The following is a 23,232-nucleotide window of genomic DNA, read 5'->3' on the forward strand; positions in this document are numbered from 1 at the left end:
TCAAAATCCTCAAAAATCTCACAAGCCAACCTTTTATCTAACCTACCTCCATCCACAACTAATGTATTTATAGAGGAAGGAAGAGGTTTAGGGTTATAGGGTTTCTTAAACCCCTCAATGGGCTTTGGGCTTAGTATTAAGGAGGAAGTCCAACAGTTCTTTCGCGGTTACATTGATTCGAGGCAGTTACGGCATAACTGTCTCTAAATGTATAATAAAGACAATTAAAATAACCGTCCACATTGGACATTTAGAGGCAGTTGCGGTATAACCGCCTCTAAATGTAGCAATTAGAGGCGATTATATTGTAACTGCCCTAATATTAGAGGCGGACTGAGGCTTGCTCATACAATAACCGTCCACATTGGACATTTAGAGGCAGTTGCGGTATAACCGCCTCTAAATGTAGCAATTAGAGGTGGTTATATTATAATTGCCCTTAATATTAGAGGGAGTTAAAATAACTGCCCCTATTGAACTTGAACATTTAGAGGCGGACTGAGGCTCGCTCATACAGTTTCGAGCAGTGATATTCTAAGAGGGAGATTTCTTTATTCAGTCGTTGGATCGTCCTCAAATTTGGTCAATGTGTTCTTCTGTAATACTTTAATTTGACTGTTCAAATTTTTAAGTTGAATCATCTGGTGTTATATATAAATTTCAGAAGATGATTGTTGCACATTGAAAAAACCATCTCACATTTGCTTTGAAATCCCATATTGGATGACCCTTGTTCCTCCTTCTCCATTTCTTTCTAAATAAGAACCCACATTATCCCACATATACACAAAGTTCAATAAGCTATTTATATTCAACTAATTCAAAATAAAAATTGAAAATATATATAATATTAACTTTTAACAGTTCTAGTTTTGTTGAAAATAGAAGAAAATAAAAATCACTTTGTGGTGTAACTATTAGCAATTAGTAACAAGCAAAATTATAAAATTGCTATTATTTTTACCTAATTATCACATTATTAAGGCGTTATTTGGAGGCGGTTAAAATAATTGTCTCAAAATATATTTGTGAGGCGGTTAAAATAACTGCATCAGATTGTCGTTTGGAGGCGGATATTCTAGCGATTCATGAAAACTGCCATAGATTGCCTCTTGACGGTGGTAACTTCGATGGTTCATTAATCGTCTGCCGAAGCAATTAGAGGCGGTTTTAACTGCCTCAAAATACTAAAAGAATCGCCTCCAAATATCAGTTTTTTATAGTGGAAAGGGGAAAAAAAGGCTCAAATGATAATTAATGGAAGGGTTTATTGATAAAGTTATCTCCAACAACCTCAAAACTACGTGTTTTGAAAGTTGAGAGAATTAATGAAGGATATTTTGATAAAATTTATATAAACAGAGAAACAAATAAAATTTCTAAAATATCATTCATTAATTCTCTCAATTCCCAAAGCGATGTGGTTATGGGGTTGCTGGAAATAACTTTTTCTCATTTCCCCTTGATAGAATCATATAATTTCTTTTGAGAGGCATTAATCATATAATTACTTTAAATTACATCTGTTTTATAAAAATCTCAGTACATTATTTATTGGAACCAATATTACAAAGTCTAATATTTTTTGAGAAATTTTTTGAACCATTCTGCAGACAGTTTTTGATATCTTTTTAAGTCATTGTTATAATCCACAAAGTTTATTCCAAAACGAACTGTGTAGCCTTCAGCCCATTCAAAATTGTCCAATAATGACCACGCAAAGTATCCCCTTACATTTACTCCTTTCCTTTTATATAAACCAACAAAATAGAAAGTATTAAGATTGCAAATTAAAACAAAGAAGGCTATGTAGACATAAAAAATAACAACTTACCTAATTGCTGATTGGAGATAGAAGAGATGATCATAATAATAGTCAATTCTGTAAATATCCACAAGGGCTTCATCCAATGATAGTGTTGGATCGTTAAACTCATCTATACCTACAAAATAAGTCAGGTAAGTGAAATATTCTACTACAAAATAATATATTTATACTTGGCCATGACTGCCGATGCATCCAGATAAAGAGTTGTTCACATATCCAAATAATAAGTCACCATATGAAACATTGTTGTATTTACCATTTTCAGTAATGTAAATCAATGGATTGTTGTACTTTTTCTTGATGTAGAGCAACAGTTCTTGAAATCCTCTTGGATAAACATATAACCAATCCGAAGCAGCCTGCAAATATAATTATAAATATATATAGGTTTCTTTTTTATTTTAAAGATAGATTAAACTCAATGCCTATCTACAACTTGATGTGGCTACACTTGTACCTTTGGACCTATGGGTATTCCATTGCGCTCATCTTCCATCACAAAAAAAAAAAAAAAAAAAAAAAACATACCACTATCAAATTCAACATATATAATTTGAATAAATTAATTGATGGATAAAGGTGTCCTTACATGTAAGGTTGACAAGAGAATCTGTGAGGTAACTGCGTATGATATTGCTTAAGTGAGGTGCATTGGCAGCATATTGAGATGTGTAGTAGTTTAGTCCAAGAAAATCAAACGAACCATTGAGTAGGTGGGCTTGTTCTTTAGAGAACTTTGGCAATCGTTGTCCAACCAGGGATCGCATGCTTTGCGGATAGTCCCCCGTTGTTAATGGTGCCATAAACCTGCAACCAATCTTATAAATGAAAAACTTTTCTGTGACCATGAGTTGTGCCTTGTGACTATCACAATACTCAATTTGTTAGGAATTAAGTGTGAGGGATAAATTTAATCCTACATTAATTAAGAACGGACTAAGTAAAAATCATCTCAGTGAAAGGACTTATAAACTTAATCTTTCAAAGTTTTGAGTTAATATGTTACGCTGTCGTGTGTCACGTGACATATTATGCATTTTTATAAGCACAATAAAAATTAGTTTATGTCTCAAAATGGAAAATTTTTATAAAAATACTGGGATCAAAATGAAATCAAAGAAATTAAGAAAAAACAGAACAAAAAGAATTGAGTTTCACAATAACAATACTAATAATTTATGATATCACATAATCTTCAACCAATGAATGAAAAAAATATGAATGCTTTGGTAAACAATGCTCCATTTAATTTTGCATATAACTTGGTGTTAAGATCATAATTTTATATAGGCCCAACATGCAATTAGCCACTAACCATCCAAACATGAAGTCAAGTGCTCGTCCCACAGCTTTTTGATCGAATATATTATCTGAAAACGGCACAAACCAGTGAGATATCAAGGTGATGCCTATCCAACCGCTTTGAGATGTGTTTTGGCTTTTAAGTAACAATTGTACCTGCAATATTTTTAGATCCTCCAAATTCAGAATTAAAGTATAATACATTTTAGAAAACGTTATCAAAGTTCTCATCAAATTAAAGCTATAATGGACCTGATACTTTGTCTTGTACACTTGGACAGCTGCTGCATGGGCAAGAAGTAGGTGGTGTGAAACTAAATAGGGCTCTGTCCCTGAATCACCGCCGGTGCAGTTTAGATTCATCCAATTGGAACATCGACCAGGTGGAAACATCCCTATTACATACCCACCTGTGCTATAAGTTGATGGCTCATTTACAGTAATCCAATGCTTCACCCTATCTCCAAATTCCTTGAAGCAAAGCTCCGCATAATCTCGAAAATCATTTCTAAAAGTACATAATAGAAAATAAATTATAAATTGTTATAGGTATCCTCTGATAGGACAAGACTCAGATTGTTCTACTGATACATATTTTAAGGGATTTACAATTTTAAAAAAAAAACAAAAACAAAAATGAAGAGGCACGAAATTCAATGTGTGTGTAGGAAAAACTTTTTCCATCATGTTTACATTTTCCAAAAATTAATATTCAGTTTTTATTAAGGAAAATATTACTCTCCTTTCACGTTAGATAACTTCTCTTATGCTCTCTCACTTCAATTTTCGCATCTTACTTTTTTTTTTCTTGTAATGGTGGGACCCACCCATTTTCTCTCTACAACATAAGATAATTATATTATGTAAAAGAAGACTAATAAAACCCTTTTATTAAAGACAAGTTTATATATATGAAAATAATTTTCTTATGAAAAAAATTAATTCATGTAATAGAAATAAAATTACAAGTGGGTCCTCAGGTAAGAGGAGAGAAAAAATAAAGGTGGGACCCACCCTTTTTATGTGTGTGTAGAAAATTTGTTTCTCCTATGTAACATAAGAGAAATATAACTCTCTCTCTCTCACACACACATATATATATATATGATAAAAATATTTCTCAAGAAGCTTGAGATATATTTATCTCTGTCGTTTTGTTTATTTATTTCTTTATATTAATTGATTCACCTTTGAATGATTATGATTCTCTTTTTTCTCTCTCTTCCTTTATCACCATTGATCCATCTTTGTACAATTATGATTTAGTAGCCGGAGATAAAATATTAATTGATTCACCTTTGAATGGTTATGATTCTCTTTTTTCTCTCTCTTCCTTTATCACCATTGATCCATCTTTGTACAATTATGATTTAGTAGCCGGAGATAAAGTTATCTCAAGCAACTTGAGAAACGATAAGCCCTGTATATATATATATATATATATATATATATATATATATATATATATATATATATATAAATATCTCTCAAGCAGCTTGAGATATATTTATCTCTGTCGTTTTGTTTATTTATTTCTTTATATTAATTGATTCACCTTTGAATGGTTATGATTCTCTTTTTTCTCTCTCTTCCTTTATCACCATTGATCCATCTTTGTAAAATTATGATTTAGTAGCCGGAGATAAAGTTATCTCAAGCAACTTGAGAAACGATAAGCCTTATATATATATACATATATATATATATATGACATGTTATTTTTATATCGATGTAAGAATAAGAAGTCTTATATTAAGTCTTGGTTATTGATTTACTTGCATCTAACTACTTAAATATCTAATAAATCAAAACTGTTAGATATAAATAGGATCAACGACCAAGATTAAGAATATACATTTTACCTGTATAAAATGATGTTAATGATATATGTATACAAATATGGGGTTGTAAGTTTACCAATATATATATATATATATATATATATATATATATATATATATAGAAAGAGAGAGAGGTAGGATCCTTTGACTCCAGTGTCAAATTTAAAGTTTGACACCTCATCTGAAAGCAATTAGATCAAAAAAGATCAATGGTGTCACACGCTTACAAATCAGAGTCGTTGATCTTTTTTGATCTAATGACTTTCAGATGAGGTGTCAAATTCAAATTTGACACTGGTGTCAAAGGATCCTACCTTATATATATATATATATATATATATATATATATATATATATATATATATATATATATATATATATATATATACATTTCTGCAGCTGCTATACGTGCAGCAATCAAATACTTGCCATATATATACGTGAAAGCATTAATTGCTGGGAATCATAACCATACAATAAATGAAAACATTAAATGTGGAGAATCATAACCATACTCCTGTTGTTGTTGTCGCCGTAAAGCGGTTGTAGAAATAATTTTATCTATCTATCTATATATATATATATATATATATGGGGTGGCGGGGGTTGTACATAAGAGTCAACTTCTATCTAATGAAAAGAAAAGTATAAGAAGTAGCACAGAAAAAAATTAATAACTATCACCCTTAAGTCATTTATTGAAATAGTTTTTTCGAATGTGCATGATTATGAAAGCTTAATTAGCCTATTATCATTCATGTGTAGGTAGGTTAAAACTACAGTCTTTTATTAGATTAAGAAAATAAGTCTTGTCATTTGTTAATCTTCTTTTTAAATAACAATTTCCATTTTAGTAATTAATAATCTCAATGAATATAATTATATGGTTTTCAGGGGAGAATTAAATTGTGTCACTCACACTATGTGAGGGCTTAAGAAGCCTCCATATTCATCTTCCAAGGCTTGGGGAAGATCCCAATGAAAAAGGGTCACAAATAGTTGCAGACCTGAAAAATTAATATTTAATCAATTATGATTGTTGTAACTGCTTGAGAAATGCTAAAATGCAAACTTTAATTCAAAGTCGAGTTAAAAAAAGTTTGAATTGTACCATTAGCCACTAGCTCGTTGATGAGGTTGTTATAATATTTGATTCCTTCTTGGTTTATACCTCCACTTAGCCTACCTTCTTTATAAATAATAATAATAATAACTTCAATGGTTAACTGGAAACATATATGTATAATTGATCGAGTAAAGGATAGTAATTGATCAACATCCAACTTACTTGGTAGTATTCTAGACCAAGAAATGGAGAATTTGTATGCATCCAAATTCATATACTTCATGATCCCAACATCTTCCTGTGATATATATGAACAACAGCATATCATTTCATTGTGAAGAAAAACAAATGAAATTCAAAACAAATTGCCGTAGGAAGTCGATGTTAGAGAATAATATAAATCATTAAAAATTCTCTCATCCAATATTTTAAGATTTTAGGTTGAAGTGGTTCATTACATAGTATCAGAGCTTTAGTGACCACGATGTCACGAATTCGATGTTCACCACCCCGCATTTGTAGAATTAAATAACCATAAGGTAAACTAAAATGAAAAAAATTGGGCCTATACAATATCTACGTTTCAAGTCTAAGTGGCTCTTGTGTGAGGGTGTGTGTTCGAGAATAATATAAACTATTAAAAAGACTTTCACTCAATACCTTAAGATTTTGGATTGAAGTGATTCATACAGGTTGATTTATTGAATTTTCATTTTCATTAACTATAATCCTTGCTCCTATAATGCACCTATTAACATATGTTATACTTGTCAATCGAGTCTCATCGTGGGACTATTCCAGGACACACTGTAGCTTAATTAATAATTAATCAAAAAGGGTGAAATTGTTCGAATTTTTTTATACGGTAAAACTCTCTCGTGAATTGAAATTAAATGCATCTTAATTCTTAACATTGGCTTTGTGCATTTAGAAAAATTAATTCCTATATATAAATTCTAACCCAATGTTTAAATTTAATTAGTCAAAACATAACTATTTAACTGATTATCGCCTTTGTTGGGTTAAATTGTTTGAATTCAGTTCAAGTAATTCTTGCTATCAATTGATTATGTATTGCTACCGTTGGTCGCTGCAAGCTCAATATGTTCTCTTAGGGAGGATACATATCTCTATATAGGTATCACCGCTAACAGAGGTAGAGACCAAGTTATACGACGATGATGAAATCCAACTCTAAGAATTTTTTTGGGGGGGGGGGGGGGGGGGGGGGGGGGGGGGTGTTGAGGCAAGGGCTTAAGAAATTGACAGGGTAACAGCACATATAGATAGATCCCCTTTGCTTGGTGATGGATGGTATTTATAGGGGGAGAGCATGCCTTGCTCGCATGGGGGGCGAACCAGGTCAACTCTCCTTGGGGATTGCCATTGGCTCCTGACATTGCTGCAGTAACAACACTGTAGTTTCTGTTGTGCTGGTGGCAGTCACAACTGTTGTAGCTGTGGAGAATAAGCTCTTATTTAGGGAGTCTGAGGAGGCTACCCGAGGGAAGTAGTATCCCAACATAAGATAGTTTGGTGTCTTACCTTGGAAACATTGTCTTGTGGGGACAGAAAGGAGGAAGGATTAGTAACCTTTGGTTAGTAGGGCTGACGTGAATAAGAGGAAGGGTTAGGGCCTGCCTTAATGAATCAACCTGTAAGGGGCCATTCAGAACATATTCATACCTTGTATCGATGATATTCATCAATAGGGACATCTGCATTTCTTTTATCCTTTATTTTATCTGCATGTCAATTCACCATTGAATAAATATAAGTTATGCATGTACATAATTCATTATTCTACAAATAACTATTAAATTTGGATAAGTATGCTTGAAGTTAATAACTTACAGAATATAATTATAATTTTTTTGCAGTTCTATGTATAGTTATGACTTAGCATTTTCTCATTCTATTTAGTATGACTGAGTGGAGATACCTGGGTACTTATGGGTGAAGGTATCCCATATACTTGCTCCTCTGCCACCTTCCTTTGCTGCACCTTCGTACTAGATTTGTATATAATCACCACAACAAATACATGTAATAAACTTAATTACATAGCTAGAAAAGTAATTAACTTGTGCTGTAGAAAGATGTTTCAAATTGTGATAGCATGAATTAAAATTTCAAACCCAATTAGTTTCACACTTAGGGAAAAAATTAAAATAAAGAGTAATAATGTGTACTTGGTATGCGGAGGATGCTGTTCCAAAGATAAAGCTTGTTGGAAAATTGCTCCGATTTAGCGAAGCAACGTTGAGAATGGGAGCAATAGCATCTGTGAAACTCACCAATGGCACCATGATGATGGTACAAAGAGTAAAGAGCCCCAGAAGAAAAAAGGCGTTGAATGCCATATCATGTGATGATTTCGATTAATTGATGGCATGCATAACATTTGTCTCGGATATGGTTCAGCTCCCTTTTGTCCTTTTTTTCTGCTCAATCTCATCGCGTGAAATAGATTTTTTTTGTGTGGACAGTTTTGGTAATAAATTAAATTTTAATTTAAGAGTAATTGATATCATTAGGAGAGTTAATTTTGTAAATTAAGAATGAGTAATTAGCATGTATTAAAGAGTATGGCAGGATCCTCAAAATTAAGGAATTAATTTAATTTATAAATATAATTATTTAATCGAAAAATTATATAAAAAAATAGTTTGATTTTCAAATCCTTTTAATATTTTGTATTCATGCATGCGAAATTTACGCAACTTTTTTAACTTTATTTTAATATTAATTATTTGACTCATGAGTGTGTGACTCAAATGGTAAGCAAGGAAGATCAACTTTATCTTTGTAGGGATATATACCTTTATTAACTTAGTCATTTAATGTGTTATATAAGGAAGTATAATAAAACAAAATTTCTTAAAATAATTAATTTAATTTTAATGTGATTTGAAGAAGAGAATTTATCACATGAAAACACTAGCAAAAAGTGGTTTTAATTGAAAGTGAATTTTGAAAATTATTCAGCAGAGAAACGTTTGTCCCAATCTGTCGAAACATTCAGACTACACAAAAAAATGACGAATCCATATTTATCTCAATAGGTTTCCGATCTGTCGGGATCATTGTTTTATTGTGTAGGATAGACTGGATAGAGTCCCGGATTAGATTTTCAATTCCGCATGAAAGTATTTTTACTGGAATAGGAGGGGTGAGTATGTAACATCTGTCCTACAGAATTCAAATGATGTTTAGTTTGTCTTTATCATGATTAGTTTAATTTATTTTAATAGTTTGATTTATCTTAAAAGGTAAGTGACCATAAATTGATAGTCCACCAATTACAAGAACAACAATTACGGTCTTCCTTTTCAATTATCTTTTCTCTCTCTTATTTTTCTCTCTCTTATTTTTTTTTTATCCGTGATCTAACTTTTCTCTTCTTCTCTTCTAATCTTCTTCCGTCTCTAAATTCTATCTCCTTCAAAATTTTATTATTGTAAAGTACTTGTAAGACACTTCGACGCTCAAGTCAGTTTTTGAGTAACGAGCTTAAATTTAATGCAAAAAATGAATGTACCTAAGTCTTTGTCTCTTTATCTATAATATGTTGACATGACTTGCTTGTAAACTCAGTTGATCGTCTTTGTGTGGCAGTATAGTTGATATGCTTTATGATTGACTTATTCAAGTGGTCTTTTCATCCTACCCTTTCACGCGAGATGCCTCTTAGTGAGCTATCATGCTGAGACTTAGATGAAAGCTTGTCTTTGTCATTCGGTCATTGAACCGGATGAAAAGGTTGACAGACCCGGATAACTTAGGGATTGTGAGTATGCATATCTGACATATTTTCTTAGGGGAAAGATTCGTTTACAAATTTTACAAATTACACTATGTTTTACCGGGAGAACATAGTGTGATTAGTGTTTTCCGGGAGAAGATAGTGTAGTTTATAAACAAAAAAGTTTGTAAATATAGGGGGAAGGATATTGTAACAACTAAGTTGTGTTACTACCATGTTACTACCAATCAATCTCATCGTTAGATCGCTTATGTTGATCCAACGGTTATATTTATTTTTATCTTTGTATGGTTATGATTCCCCATATTTAAAGTGAAAGCATTAAATATGGGAAATCATAACCATACAAAGGTGAAAATAAATATAAAATATTAAATTTGGGAAATCATGACCATACAAAGATGGAAATAAATATAACCGTTGGATCAACATAATCGATCTAACAGTGAGATTGATTGGTAGTAACATTAGTAATAACACAACTTGATTATTACAATATCATTCCCCGTAAATATAACCTACCCCATTTTCTTATTACTTAAGATTTTAGTTTAAATCTTGTTTGACTGTAATTGTAGTAGATCCCAATGACTTTTCAAATTTTGCCCATTGAGAAAATGCTTACTGATTAGGATATTGGCCCCATATGAATGTGTTTTTGTTGTTGTTAACTTAATTCGTAATGTATTAGCGGATTATCTACCCATACCAAGATAATTTGACATCAAAAAGCCTTATGTGTGGTGTGACAAAATGAAAACAAGTTGCCTCTGTAACTGGGTCAGTTACTGACTTACTGATACAAGCCCAAGTGATACTAATAAGCAGTTGCTATTGGGCTATGAGATAGAAGAAACTTACGGCAGCCCAAACGATTATATGATTATATAGTGGGTTAATGAAGCTTAGTCAAGTCTAGTTTATTACCAGTGTTTATGGTCCGTCTCTTATGGCCCAGTGAATGTGATAGACTAGGGTTGGTTATATAGGGTGTGCATGACAACCTTTCGGGAATCATTTTTTTTTTTAATTTTGTTCCCAGGAACAGAAATGGATAGAAAACTCGTTTGGTAAAATCGGTTCATTTTTTTGTTCCCGAGATAAACCGGTTTAATTTTTGTGTTGGAGAACAGAAAAAATAATCAGAAAATTTCTGCTTTTTTATTCCCGGACACAAAATGAGAAACATTTATCTCTCTCAGTCACTCTTCACTTCTACCATCATCACCATCACCACCATCATCCTGACACGACCACCGCCACCATCGTTGTCACCGCTGTCGTACCACTAGTGCTGTCGTCACCACCTCACACCACCACGATGTCACCGCCACCATCACCACCACCTCCACTCATCACTACCACCATGCCACCGTCACCATCACCACAACTACCACTGCCACCACTATTATTGTCACCACCACCATCACCACTACTGCCATCAATCACCGCCACTGTAATCGCAACCGCCGCCGCCACCACCACCACAACGCCACCGCTATCATCACGACCACTGTCACCACCCATCACTATCATTGTCGCAGCCACTACCGTCACCACTACCGCTGCTGCACCAACCATCACCGTCACCATTACACGACCCCCGCCACTACCACCACAATCACCACCATTACACCACCTCCGCCACTACCATCACCACGTCATCGCCGCCACCACCACCACAATTACACCACCTCCACCACTACCATCACCACGTCATCGCCGCCGCCACCACCACCACCATCATTGTCACCTACCACCACTGCCACCGCCGCAGCCACTGTCACCACCACCATCATGATGATGTCATCACAACCACCACCACCATGCCACCGCTACCATTGTCGCCTCCACCAACGCCACCAACCACCATCTCCACCACCATTTTCGCCACCGTCGTCGTACCACTAGTGCCATCGTCATCTCCCCCCACCACCACAATCCCACTGCCACCATCATCACCATCTCCACTCATCACTACCACCATGCCACCGTTACCACAACTACCACCGCTGCCACCACCACAGTCACCACTACCGCCATCAACCACCACCATCATCATCGCAACCATTGCTGTCACCGCCACCGCCACCATTTCCACCACTACCACCACCACAATGCCACCGCTACCATCACCACCACTGTCACCAACCACCACTACCGCCGCTGCCACCAACCACCACCACCATTACACCACCCCCGCCACTACCATCACCATGTCATCGCCGCCGCCACCACCACCAATGTCACCTACCACCACCGCCACCGCCACCATGATGCCATCACAACCACCACCATGCCACCACTACCATTATCGCCGCCACCAACCACCATTGTCGCAGCCATTGCCACCACCTCCACCACCATCATCCCCACCACTACCACCGTCATCGCCACCATTACCACCACCATTGTCACAGCCACTGCTGTCACAACCACCTCCGCTATCATCACCACGTCACTGCCACCACCACCACCACCACTGTACCGCCGCACCACCACAACGACACCATATGAAAAGAAAAGTGTTGATCCAAATTTTTTTTATATTTAATAGAATTATTTTTCATTATATTATTTATTGTGTTATCAAACATGATTCTCATTCACAGAATAAAAATAGAATATGTTATCAAACAATTTTTTTTTTAGAAACTGTTCTAAGGCACAGAAATAGAAAAGAATTGTTTCTCTTCAAAAAACAGTGCTAGTGAATAGAATGGTTGTCATGCACACCCATAGTCACATGGAATGAACGAAGAAGGCATGCTTTATGTGAAATACACTCTCCCTCTCTCTCCCTTTCTACTCTTTTATCATTTTCCCTCTCTTAATTCTCTGATCTCCTTGGTTACATTAGTGTTTTCATTGCCACTCATGGTGGAAAATACACGACTCTGTGACGTTACCCAGTAGGTTAATGACTTACAGTTTGCTCGTCAAGCTGTACAGGAGCAAATCTCAAACCTGGAGCTGGCCCAGGATCGCCACTTCACTGCCTTGGAGCTTTCCCATAACCAACAGATGGATACAAATAACAAACGCATGGAGACCTTGCAGTAAAAATTGTTAGACATTCTCAATATCCTCCATTCCAACCAATTTTCTCATGACCTACACACTAGTGTTTTGGGATCTAGCCCTTCCCGTTCTTCAACAAATACCACCCCTGAGCCTCATCGTCAGTGACGGATGAAGCTTGATTTTCCTAGATTTGCTACCGGTGACCTAATAGATTGGTTATTTGCTGTTGAACGCTATTTTCGATTTCACAATGTACCTGCTCATGAACAATTCCTTGCCATCTCTTTCAATCTGGATCCATCTGCCTCTTCGTGGTTCCAATCGCTGGACCAAGATGGGTTACTTTCGGATTCGCCATCCTTTATCAATGCCTTACACCGCCGATTTAGTCCTACTTAGTTTGAAGATGCTTCAATGGCAATTGCTAAATTACATCAAAATGGAACAGTGGCTGAATATTATGTTGTGTATAAGCAGCTCTCTCGCAAGGTCCCTGGCCTCTTCGTCACTGTTCGCAATGGACTCTTCTTGGCTGGATTAAAGTTTACCTTTACTGCTCTATCATCGTTCATAGACTACAAGATGTGCATGAGGCTCTAGCTTATGATAAGGTCTATGTAGAAAAATTAGGCGATGAAAAGCTTGTCAAGTCTTGGACTCCTCACCCAAATGCCTTATATCCAGCAACTCTACCAATCAATTCCCCACCGTTATAATCGCTTGCTGCCATGCCAGCTGCTAAATCAGCTACACCCTTGTCCTCGTTACTAATCTGTCGCCTTACTTAGGTTGAAATGCAGGCTCGTCATGATAAGAACCTCTGTTATAATTGTAATAAGTTTGTCACACCTGACCATCGCTGCAAAGGACGAGCCACCCTTTTGTACGTAGCCGGAACAGATGACGTAGATGAGGCTGACGCTCTATTTGAGGATCCTCCAGAACAAATTTTACAACCAGAAATCAGCCTGAGTGCTTTTTTGGCCATCTAACGTCTAATTCCTTCAGGCTCAAGCGCACAATTTCTGGTACAACTGTTCAAATTTTGATAGATGGGGTACCATTCATAAGTTTATTACTCAAAGAATAGCTTCTTATCTTTATTTAGTTTTGCATGCAATTGTCCTATTCAAGGTTCATGTGGGTAATGGTAATACCCTTATATGCTCTACATCTTGTATATATGGCAATTACTTTAAATACAGTCTCACCCATTCGTTGTTGACCTGTTTGTTCTGGACCTTTAAGGGAGCTCATGTTTTCCTTGGGGTTCAATGGTTAGCTACAATTGGCCCCATTATCATAGATTATGTTGCTTTAACAATGGCCTTCACCCTAGCAGGGAAGAATATTCTCCTTCAGGGCGACCAGCATAATGGAGCCACCCATATCATTTCGGCCCAGTTATAATTTTGATGGGACGAAATTTCATTTCCATATGCTTCGTGTTTCAGTGCGGAACGAAGGTCGTTCCGCCCCTTTTTAATAGGTTTAGTTATAAATATTAGTATAAATGCAATAAAAGTCAGTTTGCGTTAAGGAACGACTGCCAACATGGAAAAGTGAGAATAGAAAGAGATAGAAGAGTGGTGAGTTGTCCTTTCTTTTGCTCTTTGATTCCACTCACACCTACAATTTACTTTTATGCAAAAATATGATTGCAATGTGACATAAAAAAGGACAGACGCGTGCAGCAAAAGCAGGAAAGAACAATGTGATATATAGCAGCGCAGACAAAGACGCAGGACGTGTCCGAGTGTTAGAGAATCGTCTTTGGGAAAACAAAAGAAAATAAGATAGCTTAGCTCCAATCTTATCCCCTTAAATATAAAGTCCATCGTTTGACTGAAGAAAGAAAGAGACATCCTTGGTCCAATAGTGCAGGGAACGACTTGAAGTAATCATAAGATTGCCATTGTCTTTCCATCCTATAAATAGAAAATCAGAGGAAGGCACAAAAAGTTTTGGCATGTTGGTGTAACTTTGGAGCAACACCCTTCTCTGTTCTATTCTCCCCTTAAGACTCCTCACAAGCAACTTACATCTTCTCCATTTTCTCTTTTATCACTGTATTTAGTTACTGTTTTGTTAAGTTTTTGAGTCTGTACACTTCTTTTCTACCATTTCGTCTTCATCAGCTTGAATCTCGAGTCTATGGGATCTCAAGTTGTTAAGATTATATTTGTATTTTCAATCATATCTTTTAACATGAGCTAATTTCTTTTTGTAATGGAAAAGCTGTGAAACTGTTAAATCTCTATAGTTGAATCTCTTATATTTATTTAAATGGGGTTTCTGTTGTTTAAGTGACTTAATATCCTGTATCAATGGAACTTGAACATGACTGAGAAATGAACTTCCATGAGGAAGAAATTTCAGACAGCTGAACACTAGGAGGAAGGTGAAGAGTGTGGAAACACTTTCTCTGGTTAAGGGACCCCCTCGTTCATTGAGGTTTTGCCTAGAGAAAAGGTAGGGATGAAGTTCTCATAGGAATATGGAGCTTCGTATACCATTTATCTCATGAGCTAAGGAATCAGAGCTGGCACCGAAGAGACCTGAACAAATCCTTTGGAAGAGATCTTGAGCCTTGGCTATAGTTGGTTTAACAATGGATCAATGTATCCATTCCTTTTCTTTAAATTATTGTTCCGCTTATCATTTCGTTGTGTTAATCCAGTTATTACTGCTTGCCACTGCTCATTTTATTTTATGCACATTTTATTTCGAAAGCACATCACAACCAATATTTTTCCTATGACTTGTTTTTCCTCCTTGATTAGGAAAGACTTGAAATATATATATAACGACGCGAGGAATTATTTTAAGTTGCTCTACACCTTTTGTCACAGAAGGACGTCACTGTGATATTAGGGAACGACTAGCCAGAATAATTCAATATTGTTAACCAATTATTCTTTAACATAGCTTAAAATATTAGTTAGCAATACTTTCTTCGTGGGAACGATAATCTGGGACTTAAAAACTCCCATTTATTACTTGATGCGTGCACTTGCGCAATTGGTCTTCATTCTTGGGAACGAATGTGCTTCCCTTGACTGAACAACAAAAAGATCAGAAAGTTATAATCTTGGGAACAAATGTGTTTTCCTTGATAGATTGCAAGAAGACCAACAAGTTTTTGTCGTCATTGTCGGAGATACTAATGAACTAATTAATGAATTGCATAGAGCAACTATTTTCTCTAAACTTGACCTCAGATCAAGTTTTCACTACATCCGAATGCATCCATCAGATACCCATAAGACGACGTTCTGGACACACTAGGGCAATTATGAATTTCTGGTGATGTCATTTGCCTTGAGCAATGCGCCCTTCACATTTTAGGCCATTATGAAGCACATTTTTGCAGCTTATGTGCGCAAGTTTGTTGTTGTTTTCTTTTACGATATTCTTATTTATAGCACTTCTGCATCACTTCACTTGGAAAAAGAATGAGACGCTTACTTTTCTGTGAGTGAAAGGAAATAATATTTTAATTTTTAGTTTGAATTTTGTTTTTCCTAGACTAAAACCTAGGAAAAGATGGGGGCATGGGTGTGTCAGGTGTGTGAAAAATAAATCAACATAGTTCGCTAAAGGGAATAGTGAACTTGTCTACTTAAGACACGTGGCCAATGGCTATTTTTTTCTGACCGTTACACCTAGTTCGTTGTGTCCAGTAGCGAAATTCTAAATGGCTGCCACATGTCCTGAATATGCTCAGAGCAGATTGACATTTTACATGGCCACCAAAAAGGTGCTACGTATGCAAACAAAGTTCGCTACTTGCTATAACAAATTTGTACGCGTGGCACTTTAGGAAATTTTACTGTTCACGTAACAATTGGGTAAATTTTTTTTCTAAACAATGACATTATGGTCACAGTCCTCCCCCTTCCCCCGTCTCTCTCTCTCCTTTTATCTTTCTCACTCTCTTAATTCTCTGTGATCTTCTTGGTCACAGCCTCTCTTAAAAAGAGAAGTTCTTATAAGCATGTAATGGTAATCTATGACATGAGTCCACAGATGCCTATTTCTTTTCTGTAATTTAAAATATACGACCATAACACCATGAACGGCAGGTTTCAAAACAATTGCATCCATAATTTTATAAAAATAAAAAAAAAATACAAACTTATAACGACTAATTACATATGTTACTTCTTTTTTATTTATATGAAGACCTGTATGCATATATTCCAAGTTCCATTTCACATTATAAAAGCTTAATTTTAACTTTTTTATATTATAAAATGAAAAATTAAAAATAAAAATTCTTTCACCTATGAAGTCAGGTTACAATTTTATAAGGCAATATACTTCTCAACATTGGATCCTGACATTTTTTTTGTAAAAAAAAAAAAAAACCAGTGGATTCCATTTCTGTAACAAGTGCAGAAAAAGCAAAAAAATCCTTCATCAATTGTTTGCTAACTTGTGGCATTGCATTTCTGTTGGTCTAACAATAGATAAGATGAACATAATTTCCAAAAGCATGGATCCAACCCAATGCCAAATATGGTAAGTAATCCAAAGGCAAGGCAGTGGACGGCGTACCAAAGAATGTTAGCCTGAACCCTGACCTATGTCTCTTCAATTGACCAATAAACAAGAACATTTAACCAAAAAAGAAAAAGAAAAAGAAATAAAACAAAAACATGGGAGAGAATCCTCTTATGTGCAAATTTTACACCACCTTGTTGTGTCTAAATTTTATATTTCTTCCTCTCCTTACAAGTAAATTAGTAAATCCCTATCATCATTTGTGAATTTCTATATAAAGAGAGATAAACACAAAATTTACACTTGGCAAGGTCACATAAAAATTACAGACCAGAGATCCACAAGAACACCATGAGCTGTGTTCATTTTACATGCAAACTTCATGCGAAACTGCTTATGAAAGTGTTTGCCCTCTTATTCTAACATATGGAGAACAGAAAGAAAGTCAAGGTTTAAGAAATCCAGTTTATTTACTAGCCTTCATGGAGCGAGACGTGGTCCACAAATAAATAAAAAAATGAAAATTTTGGTATTGTCCAACAAGCCATGACCTTTCACCCAAAAATGAAAAAACAAAAATAAAAATCTTCATAATCAATTCAAATGTTGAATTAAAATACTCCAAAGAACCATCTTATTTCCAAGATTTTGTTATCAATTGGTCCCGAACCACTCTTTGTACTGTGCCTCTTTCTTTACAAAGAAAATGCAAATAAACTTAATCACATAAACCAAGAAATGCATCACACCCTAAACCCTAAATGCCACAAGAACATCCAAGTCATGTAGAACTACCAAACTCACCCTCCTAAACCCTAAATGCCACAAGAACATCCAAGTCATGTAGAACTACCAAACTCATAAAACAAGCATTATCAGGATATAATTCCATTTTTGTAAGTTGGTATATTTACAAATCAGAAAAATATCATCAATGCTGCAACTAAATTGCTATTAAAGAAATTTAAGCGGCTACTTCAGAAGAAGTTTACCACAGTCCTATTCGCCTGTAATGAGACTTTTAATGTAGGTACTTTTTTTTTAATAATTTGAATTAATCAAGACCTTAAACAATCTGTTAAACATAGTAATAGAGTGGTGAATCCTTTTAACAAAGTGTCAACTAAGGTCCATTTCATCATCCTTAAAATGACTTCGTATTCAGAGGCTCAGAATCATGAATGTCATTTGAATTTTGTTTTTATCTTTAAACCTTCAGATAATATAAAGGACTTCTAATTTTATTTTACTTTTTGGGAACTCACAACGGGTATCATCCGCAAAACATAATTTCAACAACTCAGAAGCCAAAACAGGTCTTTAGACATACGAGAATAATACAAAAACTAATGTCAAATTCTATGTAATTCACTGTCACCAAACTTCTCAATAAAAGCAGAGGCATCATTCTTTCATGGAACCTTGGAATACTCTGACAATGAAAGGAGGAGGAGCATATAAGGCATTGGTCACAACTGAAATTAGAGTGTAATTCTTTTCTTATCAAACTTGAATTAAATTGAAAGTCATAGTAGAAAAGATTCAAATTCAAAGTGTGATAGCATTATAAAACTACAACCAACATTGTAAATTCTCAAATTCATGATTGAAAAAGAAGAAGGAATTAATCACATGGAATCACCTAATGGAACGAACCCCACAAAACATTCCCACCAGAAAAATAAGGATAAAGAAGCAAAACAAGAAAATAAAATAAAGAAACCAAAGATTACTAGGCCTCACTTCCTATCTCATAATTTTAACCGGTAATATGAAAAGGAAGAAAGCTATTGCATAACTTTCCATATCCTTACTTGCACTGCACACCTGCTTCAGCAGCTCGACGAGGCTTGCTTTTCCGCCTGCTTCCATTATGCCGAAATCCATTGGACTTTGTCAACTCATCAGTGCTTGTTTGATTTTCAACGCCATTTTCTTCCTCAACTGAATCTAATTTCTCTTTTACCTGTGAATTGTTTCGCTTCCTTTTCCTTCCATGCTCTGTTGCAGTGGGACTTTTCATCTCTTTGTCAGAAACTCCATTCTTAACATTGTCACTGTCATCTTCTATTTTCTCAACTTCTTCTTCATCAAAGTCATCCTTTAGAGGTTTTTGTGGTCTTCCTCTTCTCTTTTGCATAGGAACTTTTTCATCCTCACCACTTCCAGGATCCTCGTGATTAGTAACAGTTAGCTTTTTGGCCTTTCCTCTACCTCTACCCATGATCTTAATATCTCAAAAAAAGATGTGATCATACAATAAAGGATCTCTGCAAGAAGCATGTAATAAAATGTTAAATAGAGATAGTAGAGGATTCTAAATTAGCTTAAATCTAAACATGTTGGAGCAGCTTCATTTGAGTTAGGAGGTAAAGCTGTATGTCACATAAATAAATGTTCAATCTAGCATGTATTGTCAAAAAAAAAAAGGACTTGCACAAAGACAAGCTTATAAGCAGCCCCTAGGGCATTACAAAATGAAATTCTGATATGAGCTATTACTGTATTTATTTCTGGGCAAAAGAGGCCATAGGAGAAATTACTGTCTCCCATTTTATTTTATACAGAAAGAAAAAGATTTTTCCTGCCCAATTGTGCCCCTTTTTCTTTTAAGCTAAGGTGAACCAGTAAACTGTATTTTCAAGCTTTGATTTTTCAGTGGCAGAACCCAAAAACAAGATACATGATACATCAATTTCGAGAACTACAGGATATAGAATTAAACTTCAGATTAGTTTTTAAATAGCTGAAAGATAGATTAAAGAGAGGCATCTAGCCATAACTTATAGTCCAGTACCTTGCAAAAAAAATAAATTACATTAGGGCATATATAAACACAATAAGAGGATTTGACGATTCAATGAAAAAGTAAATCAATTAGAAAATGATGAACAAAATAAGCTTCTAACCAAAACACAAAGAATCTCCGGAAGATCCACAATAAACCATGAAAGTAATAGGCTGTAAATAGAAAGAACTGATAATAATCGAAATCCATAAAATCACCTTAAACTATCGAAACCCATAAATCGAAAAGCACTAAGAACAAAACGAGAAAAATGAAAGGCATATATTCCAATCCAAATTCAGCTAAAAGAAGAAAAGAAAGAAAGAAATACTGACCAGAAATGAGGATAACTGGTTTGGCATATCCAGCATGAGACTCAAGGAATGGAATCAGCTAAAGCGCCCAAAAGAAGAACTCTAGAATAAGCAAGACCCAATAGAGTTATTTATTGGGAAGCAAGTAGATTCGAACAGTGAAAAGCTCAAAAACAGATATTTTAAAAAAAAAAACAAAAAAACAAAAACAAAAACTATGATCTGAAGAATGAATAACCAATACAAATATGATGAAACATTAAAATTTGAGTGGATTAAGGATTGGCCTTACGACAACGAGTTTCAACTCCGAAGAGGGTGGCTTCTAAGAAACAACCACCCAAATGAAACAGAGGCAAAGTAGGGATACAGAGAGAGAGAGAGAGAGAGAGAGAGAGAGAGAGCCAAGAAGCGTGAATAGATATTTGTTGATTGGCTCTTCAGTCTGTGACTCTGTACACTGAGGTGTGTATTATTTATATTTATATCTCTCTGTGTAAAAAGCGTGAACAAAATTAAATTCACAGGGCCAGTTTGGTAATTTAAAAGCATAGTACTTAACAGCTTGTGTTTTGTGTACTGTTTGTGAAACCCTGAGTGCTCGTGTTTTGTGCGTGTGTTTTGTGCGTAAGTGCTTGTTTTGCTCCGGAATGCAGATTGCAAAGCTGCAGCTGTAAGTGTGTCCCAACAATGAAACCTGAAACCTAGGCACTTGAAAAATGTGAGATTCTCTACGATAAGCTACCGTGTGACGCGAGCCATGGATCATTAGGGACATAGATTATCACATTACATCATCTTAGAGTGCGATGTAAGTGGAGTGGAGAATGCTTATGCAACTTTTTATTATTTTAATAGAAAATAATAACCATGGAATTTATTCTTTTTAAGCATATTTTGAATTAAATTATGATTTCCATTAAATTTTCTCCTATCAAACTATAATTAAAACAATTTTTTATATAACAGATGCAATAAACCAGAAAAAATACTAATAATAAAAGTAATAATAATATAAATAATGGTATATATCCTAATATGTATGTATATATAATGTGAGACAAGTTAACTTTGGTATGAATCAATAGAGATAGGATATTACGCATATCTTTATTCATGCCTATTTTATTTACTCATCTCCAATATTATTGAATCAGAATTTCAAGAATAGAGAGAAAAAGTGAAAGTTAATTGAGATTTTAATCAAACGATATTAGAGATGAGTAGATAAGATAGACATGAAAAAATGTAGGTTGAATATCATATCCGAAATCAATATAATAGGAATAGCACTAATTGTATATTGACATTGGTTGTCATTAATACTAGTATGTCATTATTTGATTATAGAATTGTAACGGTAACTTATAATTGGTGGTAACTTTATTTTGTAACGTTCAAAATAATTATACAATAAATACTTAATTGCCCTTAATGTTAGGAATTTATGAATTCTATCAACATTCATTTTTGCTATCATTTAATTTCTATAGCAATCTGCAACCGTTAAGATATGAATTGATGGTAATTGAAATAATCATGATTACCATCAATAAATATTTTTGCCATTTTAATATTATCAGCAATTAATGCCTTTTTTTCCGGTACAAAATTTTTGCTATAAAACAAAGGCTACGTTAACAAATCAAATCATTCTCATATTATTTCTATTCCCTATGTCTCTCCATTTTCCTTCTCGTTTTTTCTTCTTTTCTCCCAACCATTCCCTACGATTTCTTGTATGAATTATGTTTGATTAATCCTAATCTTTAACTAATTGTATATTACTTGTTTAATCATAATCTTTAAGTAATCATAGGTTAGTTATATGTGAATGTGTTGTGCTTATATATATGTGTGTGGTAATCTTATTCCCCATAGAATCATAGATTAGTTTATATGAATTTTGTTGGGTATAATCTTAATCTCTAGGAAATCGTAGGTTAGTTATGTTTGAATTTTGTTGGGAATTTTGTTATTTGAATAAATCTCAATCTTTAGATGATTGTAGGTAATCTTAGGTTAGTTACATGTGAATTTGTTGTGTATTATATATGTGTGTGGTAATCTTAATTTCCATACAATCATAGGTTAGCTTATATGAATTTTGTTGGGTGTAATCCTAATCACTAGAGAATTGTAGGTTGGTTGTGTATAAATTTTGTTGGGAATTCTGTTGGGTATAACCTTAATTCATATAGAATTATAAATTGAGTGTGTATGAGTTTTGTTGGGTGCAATTCTAATCCCTTAATGATAATGGGTTGGCGTGTTAATTTATTATGTCTGTTATGAATCTGATCTTTGATATATGCTGGATAATTAATGTGAAAATTATAAAATTCTTTGAGAAATTGTTGAAGTATGTGATTTGTGACAATATTGAATTTCCCTAATTTATGTGATAAGAAATAATGGGAAAATAACTTTTGAGATGATATCTCTTGAAAGTGACAAACACAATCTTATGGCTTTATGCCTACGATGTTATATAATGTGAAAATGTTGTTTATCTGTTCTTCCCAAAGTGGTAGCAAAATGGTTTCTCAGTATACTAGTAGCAACAACTTTAGTGGAGATGTGCTGATGGCTAATGAATCTTGTTTATACGTGGCTGGCAACATTTTTGAGGTCTCTCATAGTTCTCTTCCAACTGAATAAAATTAATAATGAAAATTAAATATATGAATTGATGCTTGAGTTTATTATACTGATTAAATGAGTTATCATTATCCTTACTATATTTTGAATTACCAACTTTTTGCTGATTGCTTATGTTTACGTTGTGTGCTGCAAT

The 23,232-nt window shown here is 34.5% G+C and overlaps 2 protein-coding genes across 2 annotated transcripts; both read right to left on the minus strand.

Moving 5' to 3' along the window:
- Positions 1–1,575: 1,575 nt before the first annotated feature.
- LOC133310384 (beta-glucosidase 13-like) lies at positions 1,576–8,400 on the minus strand. The gene is made up of 13 exons (XM_061511301.1): positions 8,230–8,400; positions 7,980–8,049; positions 7,724–7,782; positions 6,260–6,335; positions 6,083–6,160; positions 5,891–5,978; positions 3,383–3,638; positions 3,144–3,286; positions 2,418–2,635; positions 2,286–2,317; positions 2,085–2,187; positions 1,835–1,943; positions 1,576–1,747 (listed from the first exon to the last, which is right to left on the minus strand). The coding sequence occupies exons 1-13, from the start codon at positions 8,398–8,400 to the stop codon at positions 1,576–1,578; spliced, it is 1,575 nt and encodes a 524-aa protein (XP_061367285.1).
- A 10,452-nt stretch (positions 8,401–18,852) lies between these two features.
- LOC133310395 (uncharacterized) lies at positions 18,853–20,876 on the minus strand. The gene is made up of 3 exons (XM_061511323.1): positions 20,728–20,876; positions 20,457–20,537; positions 18,853–19,603 (listed from the first exon to the last, which is right to left on the minus strand). Exon 3 carries the CDS (start codon positions 19,555–19,557, stop codon positions 19,144–19,146), a length of 414 nt encoding a protein of 137 aa, XP_061367307.1. The 5' UTR covers positions 19,558–19,603; positions 20,457–20,537; positions 20,728–20,876; the 3' UTR covers positions 18,853–19,143.
- Positions 20,877–23,232: the final 2,356 nt, after the last annotated feature.

The sequence above is a fragment of the Gastrolobium bilobum genome, unplaced genomic scaffold (genome assembly GCF_033153095.1).
Source record: "Gastrolobium bilobum isolate Gb01-03AN ecotype WA unplaced genomic scaffold, APGP_CSIRO_Gbil_v1 utg1359, whole genome shotgun sequence".
Taxonomy (NCBI): domain Eukaryota; kingdom Viridiplantae; phylum Streptophyta; class Magnoliopsida; order Fabales; family Fabaceae; genus Gastrolobium; species Gastrolobium bilobum.